Source organism: Tinamus guttatus, unplaced genomic scaffold (genome assembly GCF_059628265.1).
Source record: "Tinamus guttatus ecotype Peru unplaced genomic scaffold, ASM5962826v1 Tinamus_guttatus_pri_ptg000674l, whole genome shotgun sequence".
In the NCBI taxonomy this organism is placed as follows: domain Eukaryota; kingdom Metazoa; phylum Chordata; class Aves; order Tinamiformes; family Tinamidae; genus Tinamus; species Tinamus guttatus.
The window spans coordinates 947,649-969,520 of NW_028289208.1; the positions used below are offsets into that span (position 1 = coordinate 947,649).

General features: G+C 42.1%; 1 protein-coding gene across 1 annotated transcript in view; it reads left to right on the plus strand.

Moving 5' to 3' along the window:
- The first annotated feature begins 2,275 nt into the window (after positions 1 to 2,275).
- SLC7A10 (solute carrier family 7 member 10) overlaps positions 2,276 to 21,872 on the plus strand; it is a 36,240-nt gene continuing 16,643 nt past the window's right edge. The window contains exon 1 of the mRNA XM_088536489.1: positions 2,276 to 2,385. Within this exon, the coding sequence (XP_088392615.1) occupies positions 2,283 to 2,385 (103 nt within the window). The 5' untranslated portion in view covers positions 2,276 to 2,282. The remainder of the gene's footprint in view (positions 2,386 to 21,872) is intronic.

The following is a 21,872-nucleotide window of genomic DNA, read 5'->3' on the forward strand; positions in this document are numbered from 1 at the left end:
AGGTTCAAACACACCATATGCAAAAACAGACGGGAGGACAGAACGCTCTTAGGGTTCCTCTGCTTCTAAGGGTTAGTGTGCTTACTAAACACTTCTCCTTCAGAGACATTTCTAGGGTTTTTCTGATGGTTTTTATTGCTATTATTAGCAAAACAGTTGAAATCAAGAATCATACAGTTGTGTCTCATAGCTTTTAGCAAGGAGGAACAAGGTATTTATGTCAGCAGGGTGCATGCACACACGTAGGTATATTTATCCTTTTCTTTTTCAAGAGCTCCTGAATTAACTTGAACATATAATTTAAAAAAAATGCAGCTAAAGAGGAGCTGAGAAAGATTATTAGTTAACTGAATTCTAGTATTCATTTTCATCATCTCACAAGCATCATCCACTGTTTCCTGCTCATCAAAATAAGGTGGCTGACCATGATTTATATCTACCACACAAAGCCACAAAGTTTATACACACACTTTAGAGCAAACCAACATTCCAACCACAGTAAAAGAAACAACTCAGTGAAGTGCTACCCTTCTACACAGTCATTCATTTAACAGATTTTGTGGTTGTTGTTCTGTCCTGGTAAATTGATCCTAACTTTCACTAGGCTCCTAGAACACAGTATTAGAGTGAGTAATACCACATAGCTCAGGCAGTTCTTGACTTTCAGACTTTCTTTGATGAACATCATTTTTAGTTCTTAGCTTTAAAAAAACTAATCGACTGTTACAGCTGAATTTGCACAGGATTAATGTAGTGTGTACATAAGCATGCCATGTATAAACTGCCTTTATACATGGCATAGGCACCGGAAATGATTTTAGTTGCTAACTGTAGAAACTACAGCTCTGAAATGATCATTTATACCACCTAGAAAAAATGCCTAAACAACAACTTGCTATAGAACATCTGAACCTTCATTTCCAGAGTTTGCATTTCCCCATCAACGAAAGGAGAACAGTAATACTGTTTACCAAGCTGAGAACGTGGTTCTTCTTGAAAAATGCTTCGTTAAAAAAAAAAAAACACATGAAAGTTCCAGCAAAGCACAGTTTAGAGGTAGTTAGTGGGGCAGCTCATTTGAAAACTACCGTTCTACAGAGCAATAGATCAATTTAGAAAACAAGTCTCAACCTCTGAAAAATCAATAAGCCTTCCTATTGCAGCAGTCCAAAGCAACTTTGTAAAGTCAAATCACTTACGATTATTTGCTTTGCAGATCAGTCCACTGATTTCTTCACATGACGCATCAGTTTTCAGGTCACATTGTCATTCTAGAGTCAAACAAAACCAGACCAAAGTCACCACAGAAGCTTCCACCTTTTTTAACGGGGTCCTCCATCCAAGAATTTCCTTTTTGCACTGCCATCACCACCCAGCATCCAATGCCTACCGGACTGGCTGCCCCACTGCTGCGCACTGACTACTTCCCATTGCCCAGAGTTGGATGCTTTTGCTGAGGGCAACCACCCACCTCGGCCAGAGATTTCACTGCTAAATCCTTCATGCAATTTATGCAAAAACAGACGGTTACGTAGAACAGGCTCCCCAGGTGGCATTTAACTTGCCACTTTTATCTGAGTGCCGGAAGGACATCAGCCATGAACGCTCGGAGAGCACGAGATGTTCATGGAGCAAATAGATGTGTGAATTTGCAAACACACTATGTTAATTCCTTACCTTTACCTTGGCCTTCCTAGGCTCATGCTGGCATGGAGGAGCTGGTATTCAGACATTTACCTTCAATTCCTGTGTGAGAAAGGGAAATGAGGGTTTCCTTGGGTTTGGGGCTACGACTGAAGCTCACCAGTGCCCAGCAGCCCGGGGCCCGCGGGGCAGGCACACAGGAGTGGGCTGCGGGGACCGTCACCACCCGCAGAAGGTGCCCTGAGGCTCCTGCACACACGGGGCAAGAAGACCCAAGGCAGAACCGAGGCGTTCAGCAGCTTCTAGCACAACCCTCCTGATCCGACCACGTGCAGGCAACGCCTGGCACATAAAAACACAACCTGCCCTCGAATGACTGCGATGCTACCCGTGGTGAGACACGCGGGCCCGGGTCACCGTGCGGGCTGGAGCCCGGGCACCCCACGCCAGCCGCGGGCACGCGCTACCCTCGACGCCGCCGTTGCGCGGGGCCTCGCTTTCCGTTTAACGGTCCCCAACGGTCCCAGAGGGTCCCGCCCTGAGCGGCGCCTCGCGCCTCGCGGGGCGGCCCCGGGGGCGGCGCGTGCGCGGGGGCGGGGGCGGCGCGGGGCGGCGCGGCGGGCAGAGCGGCGGCAGCGATGGCCGGCGGGGACGGCGAGCAGCGCGGCGCGCCCGGCCGCCCCGCGCGCGTGGCGCTCAAGAAGGAGATCGGGCTGGTCAGCGCCTGCGCCATCATCATCGGTAAGGGCGGCGCGGGAGCGGGGGGGCGCCCGGAGCCCAGCGCGGGGCTGCCGCGCGCCGGGGTGGAGCGGCGCCCCACGCGAGGCGAAGCGGCTGCGGCGGCACCTGCGCGCGGGCACCTGCCCCTGCCTCGCCGCGGGGCAGCGCCGGGGCTGCCGCGCACACGAGGGCCCCCGAGCCCCTGCGGGCGAGCGCCGGGTCGCGGGATGCCCTGCAAGGGGATTTGTCCCGTGCTGGGCCCCGCTCTGCGCTCCTAAGGCTCATTCAAGCTTTTCTATTTCCAAGGTTTTCCCCCTCATTGCTGCAGGCTGAAATTTGTTCCTTTATTTGCGCTGGGGCTCCTCTGAGGGAAGCAGAGCTTAGGTCCCCACAAAGCCTTGATATCGCGGGACAAGTTGGCAAGACGCCCCTGTCCCTGGCTCCCCGCTCCCACGAGTGCTTCTCCTGACAAAAGCTTTCCTTGGGAGGCGACATCTCCATCCCCTGCTAGTTCCAGTGTTAGGTAACTACAGCTTAAAACAGGAACCCAGCTTTTTTCAGGTCCTTTCCCACATCAGCCAGCGAGCTAGGCTTGCAGCATGGTATTTGCAACAGGTTGCATGCAGAGTAAATATAAAAATGTTATATATACTCTATTACATAAGATAAATCCCGTAAAGCATCCTCTCATCTAGTCAAAGACAGATACCAAGTAGCAAAAAATGCTGACATTTACAAGAACCTCTGGTCCTGTCAAACCATTTAAGAATACCTGCATTGAGGACAAAAAAAAAAAAAAAAAAGACTGGGTATTTGGCTGCAAATTCCCTTACATTTTGGTAAAAGTCACTTGAAAAACCACCCTAACATCCTGTTGCGTCTGGGTTTGGTTTTTGTGTATGCACATGGGGATAGGTACATGAAATTACATCACATATCACAAAATCTTGCAAAAAGCAACAAGTAGCAATGGCAGTGGCTTTGTAGATGACACCACTACCTAGAAGGTGGCAGCCTGTGGATTGAGGACACTGACATAGACAAGATTGGCTTGTGAGCCACTATTGAACAAGTTAAATGAGAATTTTAAAAAAGACTCTCAGCAGAAAACTTAACTACCTGTTAACTTGAACTAATATTAGGCAACAAGCTCACTTGCAAGTTTTCTGTATGTTAATTCTAATATCTAAGTGGAAGATTTTTTTTCCCCAAATTGAATGTGGGGGGGAAGGGTACAGTTTTGCACCAACGACAGGATTCTCATGATGCATCGACTGTTTGTATCTACTATATTTCCCTTCAAATGTTAATATATCAAATGCCGGTGTGCTCCATGTCAAAGTCATGTTGCTTGAAAGCATTAACAAAAAGAGCCACCTTTGAAGGAAAACTCCTATTACTCTGCACATGAGTTAATTGGAGAATGTCTTCCATTTTTCATTGAATTTTCTTGGATATTGTCTTTGTTCAAATAGTGTATAAAAGTGCTGCAGGTGCAGAAAATGTAAGAGGGTTTTTTGCATTGTTTATCAAATAAATTTAGTTTGATATATTAATCTGTAATCATTACACTAAATTTTATGTTCTAGCTGACATTATTCCAATAATTACAAGATAGATGTACAGTATATACTGTAATAATCTGCTAGTAATTAGTAACAGGCGGAGGGAACATCAAGGAGTATTTTGGAAAATATGTGAATATGACACTATAAATATGTGATTAATAAGCTTGTCGTTACCTTCAATATGCTAATTCTGCTTGTTTAAAATAAAGGATTACGTGATTTGCAATTGGAGGGAGAAAAAAATCAGATTGCTTTCTGAGAGCTCCCTAGCATGATGAAATGAGGCAGAAGAGGGGTGATCTTTGAGGTGTGATCCTTGTTATCCGATACCCGTGAGAGTATACCAATAATTCCATGTCTCACAACGTTTCATCGACTATTATAGCCCCATGAAATTTCTCAATTGCATTTGAGGGAAATAGAATTATCTACATGCAAATATATCACTTGACCCAGCTTAAACACTGCTGTCTGAGCTAAGGAAGTCGCTCTTGAGCTGGGGACAGGCACCACTTTGGGGATCAGCTCCGACCACAATGTGACAAGAGGCAGACACCCCTCCTGCCAGCTACTCCAACACCCAAGTCCTGTGCTAAATCCCTGAAAAACAGCAGTTCCTATTCTGCTTTCTTCCTACAACTTCTACAACTGAGATATAAAAATCTTCATTGCACTAACAAATATCATCATCATTTAATCACAAGTTCTCACAAGGCTTTGCCCTAAGAAATACCAGTTCAAATAATACTCAAAAATAAAAGTATACAATGCATCAAATTAGAAATATATGGCTGCCTGTCCTAGTTTCACCCTACAGAACAGCTTCCCTATTTCCCCACCTACTTCCCTAGTTTTCTTATGTCCTTTCTTATGTTTCTTATGATCATCTTTCATAACCTTTCTGTTCTGATGCTTAAGGAGTAAAGCTGAACACTGGGTTTAGTGATAGTAACAAGTCTTTCCAGCAGTTTCTGACTGCTACAGAGTTTTGGAAAGTGCCTCATTCTCATTTTAGGAGCACTCGAACAGTTCATTCTTAAATGTGGTCACATACAGGGAGAACCAATTTCTTACAAAATCCAACTATCAATAACTTTCTAATTATGCCAAAAATTAAGCTTGCCAATACTCACTACTCTAAGTACGGTGTTTAATTTAAGGGTTATTTTATGCACGGACTATATAGCTGCTTATATATATCTTCTGTAAGAGTTCCATATGCAGTGACCATAATTACACATCTTTTCTATAAGCACAAGCCTTACAAAAAAAATCTTATTTAGTGCCTTCAATGAGAGCTTTGCCTGTGTAGACTGGAAGCCAAATAAGAAGCTCTAACTTGGCTCTGTGCAATTTCTACCACATTCCACTGTTCTTTAGGAAAGTACAAGAATTAGAAACGCCAACCTGATTAACGTCTGATACCAGCCTGATACTTTCAGTCTGAACAACAAAATTCATTCTTGCATTAGAAATGTGCAAGCAACATTTTTGCATAAATCGCATATATAACTTGTACAAGTTGAGAAGTTTTACATGAAACAAGCAAAATATAAACATCTCAAAACGTTTGTTCACTCACCTTCCCACCCATAAAGTAGCTAGAGCCACACTTACATTTTGGTAGTGTCTGTTGTAGACATGGGAATGATTTTATGTCAGGCTGTGTTATGCCCAGTAGAAGATCTACAAATCAAGCCATAACAAAGTGCATCAGCTAAAACTAAATAAACCTCCTATTGCTGAGCACAGGCTATCAAGTTATTTGTCTCGACTGATTCTGAGTTGCTTTAAAAAAAAAAAAAAAAAAAACACGCTTAGAGGACCTATTCTATTCACATGTAAGCTTGGCACAAAACCCCCTTAGAAGCAAGTCCCCAATTCAAAGTCCTCTCATAGTGATAATATCAAATTATCAGATTGCCTGTAGACACTATGTTCAATTATTGCTATGTACTTTCCACACTGCACATGTCCAAGTCATCCACAAAACATCACACATACTTTCTTCCACAGCATTAGCTAACATTAGTCAGACTCCTTATTGATGGTCTCAGCAGAAAGAGTGAAACCTCAAAAGCTCCTTCATGTTGGGAACAGCTCCTTATGGTAGAATTCTCCTTATACATAGTGCAAACATTGTTCCTTTCCAGGATTATCATTACCTGAATAAGCAAATTATTCCATTGGTTATTATTATAGCTGCCCAACCTAACATTTACAGACAGGGAGGTCACAGGGAAGTCTTCATTTGCCTGAGTAGTATCGCTTCCAAGGCAGCACTTCTGACACACCACCAAGTTCAGAGGCATAAGTGCACAAGACAGGATTTTTTTCCCCTCTTCCCCATCCGCAAAAAAACTCTTCCACCAGCCTCCTTGTGTGTGGATTCACTCCCTTCTTGCAACTCTGTCTTTTCTCATCCTAACACACCCCGTGTCCCACACACAGTCCTTAAAACCGAAGCCTGCTACAGGATTGCTTAGCCTGCTATTTTCAACAAAACACTACTGAGGAGCAGCACGTGGATCGAGAACAGCTTTCACACTCATACTGCTCATAAAAAGTCAAGTGCTCAAGTGAAAAGTGGATGTGTATTGACACCAGCTATTGCAGAGTCACCCCATCATCTTCCATATACTCCAAATGCTTAAAGAGAGTGATTACTGATGAGTTAATCAGCTGACGTGCTGTCAGGTTCACCACTTTGTCAGTTGACTAAATGAGGAGGAGCTCATTCCCAGACAGGCCAAATGGACATTACTGGAGTAGGATACATGTTACAGAACCGTAGCAGAAAAAAAGATAAATAGGAAAGAAAGAGGAAACCACCACTCTTAGATGAATTCTTCCTATTATTACTCAAGATCATGGAAAACAATGACGGTGCAGCAAGAATCTGTTCTTTCTCTGATCTGTGTCTGAGCATTTTGCTTGTATAGCCAGCAGTAACTTCTATTTGCTGATTAGTAACAGTAATATAGATTTCCTCAGTATTTCTCTCAAAGAAGAAAAAAAAAATAATTTCTGAAGAGAGCCTTCCTTATCTCCACTGTGCACCTGGCTAACTACTCTTCCGAGCACTCTATCCTACAAGGCTTTTGCTGGTGTAGCACACAGTGTATTTTCACAAACATGATTACATTTTTTCAGGACAACAGGACAGATCCAATTTTGGTACGCAGAGAAAAATAATTCAACATTTCCTCTTTTCAAATTATGTTCAAATAAAGGCAGTAGTCAATTTTTGTTGGAGAAAACACTGTGTCTTCTTTAGCAGTGAGAAAGCATGTAGACACGTTGTGGCTTTTGTAAAGAATTTTTTTCATACAATCCAGAGGCAGTTTCATGTTCACTTTTTTTGTATAAGAAATATGGGTATTTAATGTTCAGAAAAAGATGATAGATACCTGTAGTTCGGCACAATACCCATTTTGAAAAAGGCATTCTTGCTGAACAAGAATCAGGTCCTATATTTTGAAAGAAAAGTCTAGGAATGCCCATCCAAAATGGGCAAGTTACATTCAGGCATCCCTGTTCTCACAAACTCAATGTAGAGTTCAGTTTGTGTTTTATAAAATTGGTGATACTTAAGTAAAATTTGCAACATTGTAATACAATTTCTTTTCAGGTTATTAATTGGCAGGTATGGTTTGATTTGTGTGCGGTTTTTTTCTTCTTTTTAAAACGTAGAAAAATTTAATTATATGAACAAAACCACTCTGAGAAGTCTGAAGTAATGGACTTTCTACTGTGGTCATCAGCAGCTCAGATATCCCGAAACGAACTCCCCTTCTTCCCTGATAGATGGAGAAGAGAGGGGCGCATCCTTTGGTAGAGCCTCACTCTGATCTGGCAGTACAGAGTCTGCTTTCAGCAGCGCCATAAATCTCCACTCGTGCTCTCTTTTCCTGTGCCTTGCAGCTCATTTCCTTCTAGCACAATGTAGCCTTTTCTGTTGAGAAAGTCTTTTCTGCTTTGGCCGGCTCGCAGCAAACAGAAGTGGTTTGGTAGAGGTTTAGCTTTTTTGTGTTTAGACCTTTTTGTGTGCCAAACTTTTCCTTTCAAGCCCCCCTTTCTGTTGGGGTTGGTGGGGGGAGCATTTTCAACTAGCTGCCACACTTTTTTGTCATCCTGATTGCAGCACGATAAAATGAGACAGCATTTGTCAGAACCAAAGTGTCCCAAATATAAAACATCCTAGCGGTGTTTTTTTTTTTTCCTTTTTTTTCTTTTTTCTGCTGATCCTGGGATTTTTTTTTTTTTAACTCAAAAAAAGGTCTTCCAAAGAATTTTTCAGCAGCTGTTCCACAACGAAGAACAAGGAGCCAACAACGTAGTATGGAGTGAACATCTCAACATCCTATTTCCTTTTTAGATCCTGTATTCCTCTCTGTATAACAAGAAGGGGTAGAGAACATACCCTGCTCTCATGCAGGGTAGAGCTGTGTGCAATGGCAGATAGATCTTTTCCACATCTCAGCCTCAGCAGAACCTCTTCATGCATTATTGGCTTATGTTCCCAAAGTGTTGTTCTGACACGGGCCTCTGCAAGTCAGGGTAGGAAAGCAAGATTAGATGAGCTGTTGTCTACAAAAATCGGTGCCATTTCAGAAACTGGTAGGTTTCGTTTTTCTGATTTCAGGGTAACAGATGGCCCAGTCAAGATTTAGTGAGAGTTCAAAGTTCCTGCTCTGAACATGGGTCCTTCATCTCTTTCGGTCAGGAGACAAGAATTCCACTGGATCCCAAAGTAAGGAAGGTGGAGAGGAATATACTGGTAGTGTTTAAGCCTGAGGAAGATCTGCATCATTCGGTAGTAGAATAAGTGACAGAGCTTAATTGGCCCAATTCATGTAACACTAGAATAGTACCAAATGTATGGAAAAAAATAAAATTAATAAATTACAATTTTCAGATATATAAACAAAAAGGTTGGGTTTTTGGTGGTGTTCATTTGTAAATACTGTTATAATTGCATGTCAGACATGGGGCCTCATATGAATAGCGTAAAACATAGCATTATAAATCAGTAAAACCTCAGAAAGGTTATTTATGACTCCAAGAAATAGGTCACTTGATCTGGATGAGTGGCAGTTTTTCTGCTTTGAAGAACAATAGCCCTTTCAGCACTTACATGGAGCCACATTATCTAGATCAGACCAAACATGATGAAGTAATAAACCACAAAAATTATATTTAAATAATATGAGGACCTTATTTAGACTCACAAAAGATAGGAAAATCAAATTAAGGAAGAAATCTCATTCTTTGATTGAATACACTAGGTCAGAGAACTAAAATCCATAATATCATATGATCTATGACAATTCGCAGTACAAGGTTGTCCATCACGAGACCTCCAGTTCACCTGTGACACCAGATCAGCTCCAGACACGTTAATGAAACTGCATGAAGCTTGGGTCAGGTAGTCACACAGGGATGAACGATCAAACTGGAAGAAAAGTTTCTTTTCTAGATCACTGTAGTCAGTATCAAGATGCATTCAGACAACAGAACACAGAACATGAGCTCTAACACTAAACATTTTCTTTGCGAGTTAAGCAGTTTTCCAAAAAGGTCATGGCACTTGGACACTTGCCTGCATGCATGATACAATAAACTACTGGTTTGACAAGAAAAAGCATCATTAGTTGGTGAATCTCTTGGTTCCTAAGTGTCTTCCCTCTTTTTGCTGTTATATTGCACAATCATCATGGCAGTGAGGCACAACTATTAGTCTATGTGATGGGCTTTTAATAGTCTTATGTTTTGCAGTGAGATCTCTCACTCCTGCTATGGCCCCATGAGGAGGTTTGTGAATCCAGAAGAATATTCCTTGCATACCCATGCCTTGGTAAGGATCAATATGCACTTCCCCATAAGACTGGGGATAATAACTGTCAAGGAATAAGACAACTTATGGCTTTAAGTTGTACGCTTTTATATCATAAAAAAAAAAAATCCTTGTGTGCATAAGGCCCAAGGGATCCATTTTTCTTAGGGAGTAGCAAGGAATGGACCAAGAAGAAAAGAAAGGGCCAAGTTGCCTTTTTGAATTATATTCAGAATTCCTTAATAGCTCTCCTGAGAGCTTAACGGACAGGGAAGTGTTTACTTATTTAGAATGGAGGGTCATCTCAAACTATATTTCATTTCCCTTCCCTCCGAAGTTGTTTTTTCTCTGCCCAGATTTTGTCCTGTTTTGGTAACAGCCTTTTTCTTGCAAGTTCAAGTTTTGTTTCATTTATTGTTTAAAACTTCCTACACAGTCCATGAAAGAGAGACCAAACCTTTTCAGAAAGGGTGTTCAAGGGCTCCATAAACACTAAAGAACAAAATGAATTAATAATTCTGGAGATAAATAGTGTATTGATAGCTGATAATCCTCCTAACTGTGGATGGCTTGGGGGAGGAGGTTTTTGCTTTAGTTTTGTTTTCAGAACTAATAGTGCTGAACTTGGACTCTGGTAAATGCTTTTAAGTCTCATTGTTTCCGATACTCAGTCTGAAAACTTAAAAAGCCATACACTGTAAAGACCTAAATAATGAGCTCTCTTTATAAGTGTCATGAAAATAGTAATAGCATTATGTAGTACAAGAGAGCAGAAAGTATCCAAGCTTGTTAAGCGTCCAAACACTGTACTTAGACCCAAGTCTATTAAAATAGCTGAATCAGCGTTTTTAAAGAACAGGAAAAGGAATAATTGATTCTGGGTGGTGTCTTCACACACTAGCCTTCAGCTTGGAAGGGATATCTATTTTCATGATAGAATTAAACTATTTGGAATAAAGTTGACAAATAGGAGATTTTACAGAAAAAAAAAATAGGAGATTTTACAGAAATAAAGCAACTTCTCAGGCTAAACTCTGCCAGAGACCAGTAGGACACAACATTGACATGTTTGTTCACTGTGGATACGGCTAGTTCCCTAGCAACGCATTAAGGTTTAAGTAGACTGCAACAAAAAGTACCCAAATCCCATACATATTATAAGAATGTACAGAAGAATTGCCTCTCCGTTAGCATGCCCAGCCCCCAAAGGAAGATTAAAGACCCTTTTTGTAATGTGTGCCGAGTCCCTCAAGTCCTACTGAAGTTCAGTAGAGCCAAAAACTTCACTGCTTTGTAGGATCAGGCCCTAAAATTAAAGCAGCTATGTATAAAGCACATTAATCCTTTATTACCCAAATAAGTGAATGCAGGATGGCAGTCATATTTCAGTGAAGGTCTGTGTGAATAGACTGCACTGTTGTGGTTGCACGGCATCTCTTCTCACTATTTAAGTTTAAGGGGCTTGTCTCACACAGCCCTTCTACCACAAATCTAACAACAATAATGCTTGCCATTGATAAAATGCATCCAGGGACACGAGAAGTTGAGCCAGGCAGGCTGCCCTTTGCAGCAGCAGCCACTGTTCCCTCTGCTCCAAAGACAAGGACCCTGATGTGCCTTGAGACGCAAAGGTGGCACCTCCAGCCACCAACTCATAAGCCCTACCTGAAGGCACCTGACTGCAAAAACATCATGTTTTGAAATCCAATCACTTTGTGGTCTCACAGCCTTCTCAGGTAGAAGCATTCATTAAAGTGTAGGTGCTCAAAAGCACCAAAATTAAGTAACCCCCAAAACAATGACAAAACTTCTGAAAAGTTTTGAATGAAAACTAATGAATGAAAAGTAATGAACCTTCTTCAGGAAGCGGAGGGCTGAGTGATTCCTGATCAAGAATCCGTGAAACCTGCAAGTGGAAACTGCTATAGCAAAAAGCCCATGTCGTGTTCACATCCACATCCAAAATGAGGTTCCTGTAAGGTCCTGGGCAATAGCAGCAGAGCTTAAAGGAGATTCTTGGTTCGTCCTCTCATCCCAGTAATGCAAGCTGAGATGCGCCAACTGTTGTGTGTTGTGTTTGGATGAGTCTATTATTGCTGTTATTTTTAGATTGTTTTAATTACTTGTTGCCTGAAATTTTGATTTAGAGAGGACCTTCATTATGTAACTTTTTGCTGTTCCAGACAGTATTGCAGACTAGGCTTCGCTTTAAACATGATTAAATTCCCATGATACACCCTCAGAGATTGGTGATTGAGTCATGTCTAGATTAGAGATCCTCTTAGTGAATCCCAGGTTATAGTGTCATACCAAGTTTAGGTTTGCACAAGCATTGCCCGAAATTCAAGAACAGGCCTCTAAATCCAGAGCGTGCTTTTGCAGGGCTCATCTTTGTGGGGTCTGAGGAGGAGGAATAAAACCTGCTACTTTAATGGAGGGGGGAGAAGGGGGATCCATTTCTCATTTAAGCCTGAGCAAGTCAATTCAAGTTGTTTGTTCTTGTAATGTCCTGCCATGGATGGTGTCATCCATCACACCTTGGTTGCAGGGCCCTGGGGTGAAAAAGGCAGGGCACTGTGCCTTCCATGGCTAAAGGTTAAAAAGGCCCAAATGTATGCAAAGCTAAAGCTTTTAATCCTTTTAATTAATCTTTTGTTAAATATTACATTAAAGGAGGAACATTTTTCCATTCAAAGAGCTCTAGAAGGACACTCTTCCATTCTGGAGGTACCTCAGCAGGACTGGGCATCAGAACAGCTTCCAGGCTGGATTTTTCTTCTCTCTGTCTCTCCCCTGGATTTGCCTGTCCCTTCTGTACGCTTGCACCAGGGGTACTCTTGAAATTCATGAAACTGCATCCTGCCATTTCATTGCACCCTTCTAGTTAGGCAAATGATGGTACTTCCATGAGGTACCAAGGGGTACCATGAGGGCCAAGCTTTTGGGAACAGACATGATGATGCTTTTGTGCTGTGCAATAATTGCTGATAAGTTTTTCAGACCGTTCAGTTAATCTTTTTGCCCTGCTCATTCACAGCAAGCAAGAAGAACAGATAGGAAAAGTCAGCATTTTTCATGACAAATTATGCTTCAAAGATGGTGCAGGTAACCTTGCCCCTGAACTGTGTAGTACTAAAGAATTTGAGCTGACAAAAAGCTGTATTTGTCATATTGTGCTTGTCTGACCTATAGATTCCCCATCACAGCCAAAATCTTTAAGTTATTAAAAACAGTTTGGTGAATTTTAGAGCAGCTTTTTACAATTACTTTTCTACTTGATAAATACTGAAAGCCAATGCAGGTGTAGCAGGCACCATGAGAGCTTCCAGGGGCAGTGCTGTCACTTGCAGAATTCCCCAGCTGAGGAGAAGCCTGTATCAGTTTTATGGGCTGGTGTCTGCCCCTTAGGCATCTCTAGGAGGACCTCACTCCACTATCAATTGCTTTCCTTGAAAACCAGGATTTGTCTGATAGCAATCACTCCAACAGTGTCCTGGACAAGACCCCTGCCTCCTCCAGCATGCTTGCAGGGAGAGCATTAGGAAATATGAACTTCTGTATTGGCAAGACCTAATAGCATCGTTCTTCTAGAAAAGAGGGCTTAAAGCTGTGCTGTTTCCTACCACGCACAGGTAAGAGCACAGCACCGCATGCTCCAAAACAGGGATTTGTCAGAGCACTAGAGAGGGTTCCCACACGCTCCATTCATAGCAGTGACATGCAGGCTTGGCATTCACTTTCTGCCTGGAAATTACTGGAAAGGAGGAAGCCTTCCCTGTTGCCATGGGAAGGCTTTCCTTGGAGGGTGCCACTGGCTCCTTTATGCACTCAAAGGATGCAGCCAACAGGGAGGTTCAAGCCCTGGTGCCCTCAGTCCTCCCTGTACCCAAGCTGTCAGTGGCGATACCCACCAGAGTGCCCTGCAGAGACCCCCTTCTCACCACCCGCAGCACTGCCCAAGGTGCCTGCTCCCAGGGAAGAAACTGGAAAGGGAAGGTGCAAAACAAGTCCCAGCAAAGCTGGCCTGGGGTGACTCAGGGTTACTCCACTGAGAAAATACCAAGGCAAATACCTCTTAGCCCACAGGAGAAAGCTTACTCCACTCTCTGCCTTATCTGTGGTACTCGCTGCAGCGCATAGGAAAGGCTACAGGAGGCTGAGGTTTGCTCTCCATGGTAATGAAATGCAGCCTGCATAACCTAACACTGGCAAGAGCAGAGGGAGAGCAAGTCAAAAGTTAAGGAAGTAGAGCAATCGGACCGAGTACAAGAGTCAGAACAGAGGAGCAGGAAATAAAGCTGTGGGCTGCATGCCTGAAAAGAGCAGCTTTTTGCAGCTGGTGAAAGGATTAGGAGAACAAAAGGAGTTCCCAGTTTAGAACAACAAGAAATCATATCATAGACTTAACTTCTCCTTTGACATAAGCGCACTGCAGTTGTGTTACTCAAAACTGAATAAAACCGTGTGTTAGCTCTGCATCCATCTTCTTTATTATTTCACATGGCCCTTAGAGGCACTGTCTCCAGGTTCACCTCACCATCCATCTACATTAGTGGAGGTCTGTTCTCTACAAAGAGTCACATAAGCGTTTGGCGTCTGTGCAGAGAAGCCAGGATAGCATTAATGCAGACGGGCAGTGGCACTGACAAAAGCATGTTCCCAGTCAGGCAACCTTGATCCTGCATGCAGAGCATGCAGATTTGTACATTAATATATCAAATGTGTATATGCCCACACACGTGGGCATGAGATATCTCAGACAATCCTTGCAAACCAGAGGTTTTCAATAGTGTTTTTGATGGAGACCATTTGCCTTTTTATGTATTAATAACATCCAACATCACATTTTTTGCCAGGAAGTCACTTACAGTACTGATACATCCTTCCTATAGTGAAGTCAGTTTCTGTCATTCTAGCCTCCTTTTGATCTTAAAATAATCTGCAATGCATAACATTATGTTATCAAAAGAGAAGTTCAAGACAAACTTCATCAAGGAAGCTTTTATTTAGCTTTCTATTCTATTAAAAAAGAAGACAAATTATTACTAATTTTTTTGCAGAGAGAAGATAAAAGAGCATTCTCTTCCAGAAAGCTGAGCATTTTAACCAGCCAAATTCTCTAAGTTATTTGGTACTGTGGCAGAGGTTGAATTATTAGTGGCCTAAGCAGTAGTCAGCTTTGTATGATCAAGAGCTTCACATAAAGAGCACATGAACCCACACGTGCACCTATTGCTTTTCTAAGGCTTCTTTCCACCGCTAGCAGAGAATAGCTCCAAACCAGTAGTCTTCAAAGAGTTTCTTATGCTGCCCTATATAACAGCAGAGCTCCCAATATGGCTTTAGCCAGAGCCCAACCAGCAGCTTCCTACTTCCAAGCAGCTTTCAGATTCCCCACATGTACTAAAGGCAACCAGGCACTTGCACGTGCAAGGGATATGGAGGTGCTTGGCAGCACCCAGGATCCATCCTGCCTCAGAGCCCTTTTTCAGGGCAACACAACCCTGAGCACACTGTTTGAAAAACTGAGGTTAAGAGTTCTCACAAATTTTTCACAAGTTTGCTTTGATGGCCCTTTTCTAGAGTGTGAGCTTTGTGTCCAATTGCAACACGTTTCTCTAGGTGCAATAAAATCACCACAACACAATCTTCACATGCAGGTAGCACCCACTTGCTACTTCTGCCGAGCAGTCATCTCTTTGCAATAAATCAGTCTTTTTTTAAATAAAAAAAAAGAAAACAAGGATAGAGGTTCTTCCCTCTAGGGAAAAGATACATACAATGATCTTGCAAACAGGCTGGTTCTAACAACACTTGGAAAAACAATAAACCAAAAACATGACAGCCACTAAGATGATAATCTTCATTAAAATTCAAGTTAAGAATGATATTCTAGCCACACTGCTACTCCAGGAATTATCTAAATAATTCCATGCATTAAAATGCTTTTAATTCCCCAGTTTTTCCCTACAAGGGTCACAGTCTGACTCTCTTTTTTACCTCCATCTGTGAGCTCCTTTGAGAGCTAGCTAGCAGCGCAGACGTGCATCTCAGTCTGTACAGAAATAGGGTTATGCATTTGCAAGCCTGAAGAGGGCAGTTTTGGCTGGGAGACGGGCACACGGTGCTGGGAGAGGACAGCTGGGGGGCCCTCAGGTCCAGAGCACAGAGCTGGGGCTGCCAGGGCCCGAGCTGTGGGATGCAACCCCCTCTGTTTTAGGGGAGAAAAGGGGAATAAGGAGAAATTAGGGCTCCAGAGCACCTGCACGCAGACCTGCCTCAGCAGCCAGGCCAAACATCTCTGCTTCCAGCTGGCCAGGAGACCTTGCTGTGGCACCCAGCTCCTCGCTGGCCATCACTCCCACTCCTCAAGCCCTTCTTTGGGGGGCTGACCCACTTTAGAAAGCACCAAATGACTATTCTGAGGCTAGCAAGGGACTATCCTTGCTAGCATTGCACTGGCCATGGGGCTACCATCTAACAGGAAAGGTAATCTCCAGCCCAGATTATTATTTGAGTGATTTAGATCCCAAACTTGTCTCAAGGCCTCCATTCCTTCACCAGTGGCCGGTAATGCAACCTGCACGTTCCCAGTGTTCCCCTTGGAGTGGTCTGGGCCTTAACAGACTTTTGCTTTTTCTTGAAGCTTTTTTTTTCCAGACTTTTTTCTCACACAAGCCAGTCATCTCTTCTTGCTGTGGTACCAATGGGCATAGGAATTACTGTTAAAAGGCTGGGCAAGAGGTTGCAATGAGACACAGAAATGATCCTCTTAAATAGGCTTTATTCTTAGCTAGATTAATATACAACAACGTTCTTATGGTTTTTACATTCATTAAGGGATTTTTGTTTCTTTTCTCAAGTGAAAAAGTCTTCCAAGAAAACTGAGCCTGATTTAACGAAAAAATTGCCATTGCTGCTTTGACAAAGGGAAAATGTCATACTATAATCATCACCAAGCATCCTCAAATATAAGAATTGAAGTATATTGATAAGTCTTCATAGTATCTTGTGCAATACCAAAATCTAACCTTAGCACTAAAACAGATCATCACGCTGTACAGAAGTCTACATCAAGTATTACTAAAGTTATAGCTGAAATATTTACTTGTCTTTCAAAACTTTTTTTTCTATGAATGAAGGTGTGGTTAAAATTAAAAAAATGGTTCTCAAAATCCTCATTGACTAGACCAATATTTTTGTGCTTAAAAGGCAGGTATCTTCTCTATAAATCAGTAATACATCAAAGAAAGCACTTTTGTCTTTATTCTAAGTAGTCTAATTAAAAAAAAAAAAAAACACACACACACACTTAAACATTCAGGACTGGGCATAGCATAATCAGATTATAAATTCTTATCCTAGTAAAATCCATTTGGAATGCTGGAATTACGGTTTATAGTGATCGGTCATGTTCTTACTTGCTAAGAATTTTAACATAAATATTTGAACTGAAGTCAGATTTTAAGATCATTTAATTTTGTTAAACACTAATCCTGGGAGACGTTAAATTATCATTGTTATTTTTATAGCCATTTGTCTTTTTTTCCTGTACAAGCATTAGCAGAGGAACCATAATTTATCTCATGCTGGTCATATTTTTACTCGCTTATGAAATTAAATGGCTATTATTTTAATGACAAGTTCCACGGATTCTTTTGTCCTTCATCCGGTCTTAATTAAGAGTTTTGTGAATGCTATTTCAAAGCAGAGACGTTCAAGGCCCCTGCATCAAATATCTAGAACTTCACCATATCACCCCTAGCCAGGCCTCAATGCAGCAGTGTTCACTCAGCCTATTTTTAACCCATCAGAGTCCCTGGATGCCAGTAAGTTTGTAAGCCCAAATGCTTAGTTGACTCCAACTCAAGCTCGGGCAAGCGCAACCCACACAAGCAGCCCAAGGAAGGAGCGGGCAGTAGCAGTGCCAACACGCGGTACCCCGGCACGTGTCCCTATTTAACCCTTTCTAGCTGTTATTTACAGCAGTTAATACAGACAGTGCAACTGCTCGTGCTGGGCCAGCCCTTCCAGGCAGCACCAAAACCATGAGCTGTGTGCGTTGCTTCTTGGCTGGTTTGCAGGTGTCACGTCCCAAGCCTGCAAGCAGCCACCGACGGTCACAACTGGTCACTGGTTTTCCTCCATGATGAGTGCTTAACTCCTGAAGGCCAATTAAGAACTGGCATAATTAGCCGGCCTGAAGGCAGCTTAGTTCAGCAACTTTCTGCTAAGCAAATAAAGAAATATTTACCTTAAGTTTCATCGTTGACATTGCTAACATAGTTTGCTTCTTATTTAACTTGAATTTAAACAATTTGTAAAGCACAATTCCTCTCAGCTAGGACTAAGTAGAAATCCAAAATCTTTACAGCATTGCATATTCACATAAAATATATTTATTCATTAATTCACAGGAATAATGCAAAGGTCATTGCTATTTCAAGCAATGGCCTAGGCTGTCTTTCTGTTGGACTGCACAATGTCCATTTAGATGCTGGAGTCCTGAGAAGATGAGGAAGCTTTCCTCGGTTTACAGCTATCCATGAAAACCATCTCCACATACTGTTAGGAATGGAGCATACCAACACAGCAAAAAGTTTGAACCTGAATTGACAAAGTGGATTAGTCTCAAACATTTTTAGAGAATCTAATATTTTGGGATTCCATAAAAGCACAGAGAAAGGATGTTAGACAAACCTTCTGTAGCAGAAAATACTAACACAGACACTTGCACCATCCCTTACAACTCTAGGAATGTAGCACAAAATAGGTGGTCAGGGAATATGATTCTTAATTGTGTTAACTATTATATTTGAGGAGAAATTCCCATTCAGACTGAATAAACATGGGACGCACCTTGGCAATGAAAGCCAAGGAAGCTTCACACCAGGATAACGGGGCTTTGGGCCACAGCAGAGCCACCCACCAGGTCATGCCGTCCTACACCTCCACTCCAGAGCCTGCAGTGACCCCAAGCGCTGCAGTTCTCATGTCTAGCTTGGCACAGATCCTCCTGTGATCAGGAACAGGCCTCAGCAAAAGGACAAGCCTGGCACAATCCGTGCTTGCGAGCATATTGTACACAGCTTTCAAAGAACACTGCCTGCTGCACTCCTTCACAGAACAACCAGTCCCACACTGCTTTCCGTGACAGCAGCAAGAACACAGGGCAGAAGTTCCTATCTGTTAATATTGCACGTTTTAGGGGAAAGGATTGCTTATACAAATTTCTAGTCCATATTACAGACCCATGTATAGTATCTTCAATGAAAAGCACAAACAGTAAAAAGGAACAAGTAATATTTTTTTTGCTAACCATACAGGAAATTGCTTAGTTTTATCGGAAATATGGTCTCCAAGTACAATCGGTGAGCCCATTCCTAAAGAATTTTGAATGTTTTCAACAGCCTGCAAGGTTCAGTATTTTTTCTTTTACAGTCTATATGGAGTGTGTGCTATAGATAAGCAAGAGACACCCTAAGGACTCTGTACTCTAACTGAATGCATAAAGTATTACCAAATCTTTTATCAGAAGCACCATATTTTGCATTTTCCTTCAAAATAGAGTTCTTTATGTGCTTTAATGAGAATTCACTTTTTGTTTAAAAAGAATGAATCTCAGCCCCCATAGTTGCTTTTAAAAACCTCAAATCCTGGCCTCAAATGTACTTTCTAATGGCTCAAAAGCCAGAAACAAATTAAAAACACCATTTTTCAATAAAAATCACATGCCCTAATTTTCAAGCCTGGATCATGTTTCTTGACTGCTTCAGGCTTGCAAGAAGCATTTACCTAACAGCACAAGTGAACACAGCACATGTGGGCAAGGCTGTTGGGGGAAACCCAACCGAGTCAGGTCTCGGTGTCAAAGCTGCAAGCAAAGGGCCCAAATGGAACAGATGGCTGTTGGAATCAAGGAAGAAAATGTGGAAGCACAAGCTTTCCAGCATTCAGCTCAGCAGCAAAGTTTGCCACAAGATCCACGTGCCGCCCCACTGGAGACAGAGCTCGGCTGGCACCAGGGCCTGAGCTAGCTGCAAAGCTGGGGGCCAGCTCCAGCTTTCTCCTGTGGTAGTAACACAAGACATAGTGCAGATATCAGCCCGTGATGAACGCGGGTAAAATGCCCTCCTGCACACAGGCAAATACTGCCAAAGCCACAGGGCACCAGAAGCATTAACATGCTCTGGCCTGAGCACGTATTGAATCCGTTTACACAACCTAAACATCAGTGTAGAGAAAAATCTCCTATAGTAGATAACAGCACTGCATACAAAGCATAGCTAATGAAGATCTCTTACATATTTAAAACAGATCTGGCAAATTCCTTCATTTTGGAATATTTTTCATCTGCATCCTATGATCCAATATTCTCTTCACTGCCAGTGTGGCAATATGCACTTTCCCCTAGGTAACATCATTTTATCATCTCCTATGTCATCTATGTGTCTGTTCCTTTTTTCTTCCCTTTTCTTTCATGATAATTCTTTAAGTTGTAATATTCCATGAGAATCTCAGCTTGTTCAAGGAGAAAAGTACATTCAACCTTCACAGTCCTTTGGAAAGTCTTCAAGATATGAAGAATGACAGCTTTAAAAAATTACAACACAAAAGTCAAGTAAAATAGCCTGTAATACACCATTTTGAAGATCTTATGATTTTCAACCCTATGTCATGGCTTTTTTTGACAGTGTTGAGAGTGGTTTTGATATCCCAGAATAATGAGAAAGGAGAATGAGAGGGAAAAATAAAAAGAACGCACAAAAAAAGCTATGTCTTTTCACCCCTCCAGTCTCCTAACACATCTTGGAAGCTCTGTGGTGCGAATGAAGACACCCCAGGGGCAGAGCAAATTTGTGCAATGAAAGTTTCTAGAGCAGATCACCCAAGGTCTCACTGACTTTGGCAGCGCTACAGAGGTCATCTTTTCACATGAATGAACAGCTCTTGAGCAATTTTATAGACCAATTTCTCCAAGTTATTAAGAACAAAAAGGCTCTCTCTAACAGCAGGCAGGCATAGCTGCGAGTTCTCTACCTTTCTCCTCTCCCCCTCAGAGGGCATTGTCATTGTGAATAAACCCAAAGTCACTGAATTTGTCAAGGTCGGGGCTCACCAATACCTCATTTACAAATTCTCATTTGAATAGAACAGAATGAGGATTTCATTCCCAAGATTGGTGTTTCTTACAGCATCTTTTCCTCAAAACTTTTGGATACCACAGAACATATCGTTGTTTCAAGGACTGTTTCTGACCTATTGAAAATTGGTAATTGTTTAATGTCAAGAATTTGAGAGGGTTCAGCAGGTACACACCTTTTAGCAAATACTTTCTCACAAATCACCATGCTCTTTTCCTCAAAAAAAAAAAAAAAAAAAAAAAGGCTGCCCATTCTCAATAGTGCACAAGAGGTTGATAACGCCACTAAAGGCTAAGTAAGCCATTTTGTTTTTGGAAATGGTCCAAAGGGGCTTTGGAATTAACCCCAGATTGTTCCACCCTGCCCCAGGAAAAGCAGAGGAAGAGCACACAAGCAGTCAGGCTCTAAATGCTGGTCCAGAGCCCAGCTGACCTGCACAGTCTATCTTCCACTTTAAGAATACTGTTCAAGCCAAGGTAAAAATCCTAAGAAAGCCAAGGCAATTATCACAAGAGGGAGCAGGTCCAGTAAAGGACTTGGTCTGATTTATGCAAGAATTATGAGCTCCCTCAGTCCCAATAACATTCTTAACTAGAGAGAGGTAAGAGCACACTTTTGTTTTGCAGCCAAGACCAAGCCTCTGCTCCTCTCTTACCTTAAACAGATACTGCCAGTCACAGTGGACAACTAGATGCCGCAGATGTTAAAGCAAGCACCCCAGTATCGTGTTGAGTATCCAAAACAGATGCCAGACATGTCAAACATTATTTTATACCATCCCATTTTCATGCTGCTCAACTTATCTGTCCTCTACTTTTGTAGATACTGTAGCACATTGAGTACCCAAAGCATCTCACAACAGTTCACATCTCCCAGGAGGGTCAGTTTATTACAAACAAGAATTTACACAATTGTTCCCAAGAGCCCATTCAATATTATCTTTATAAAACATGGCCATGG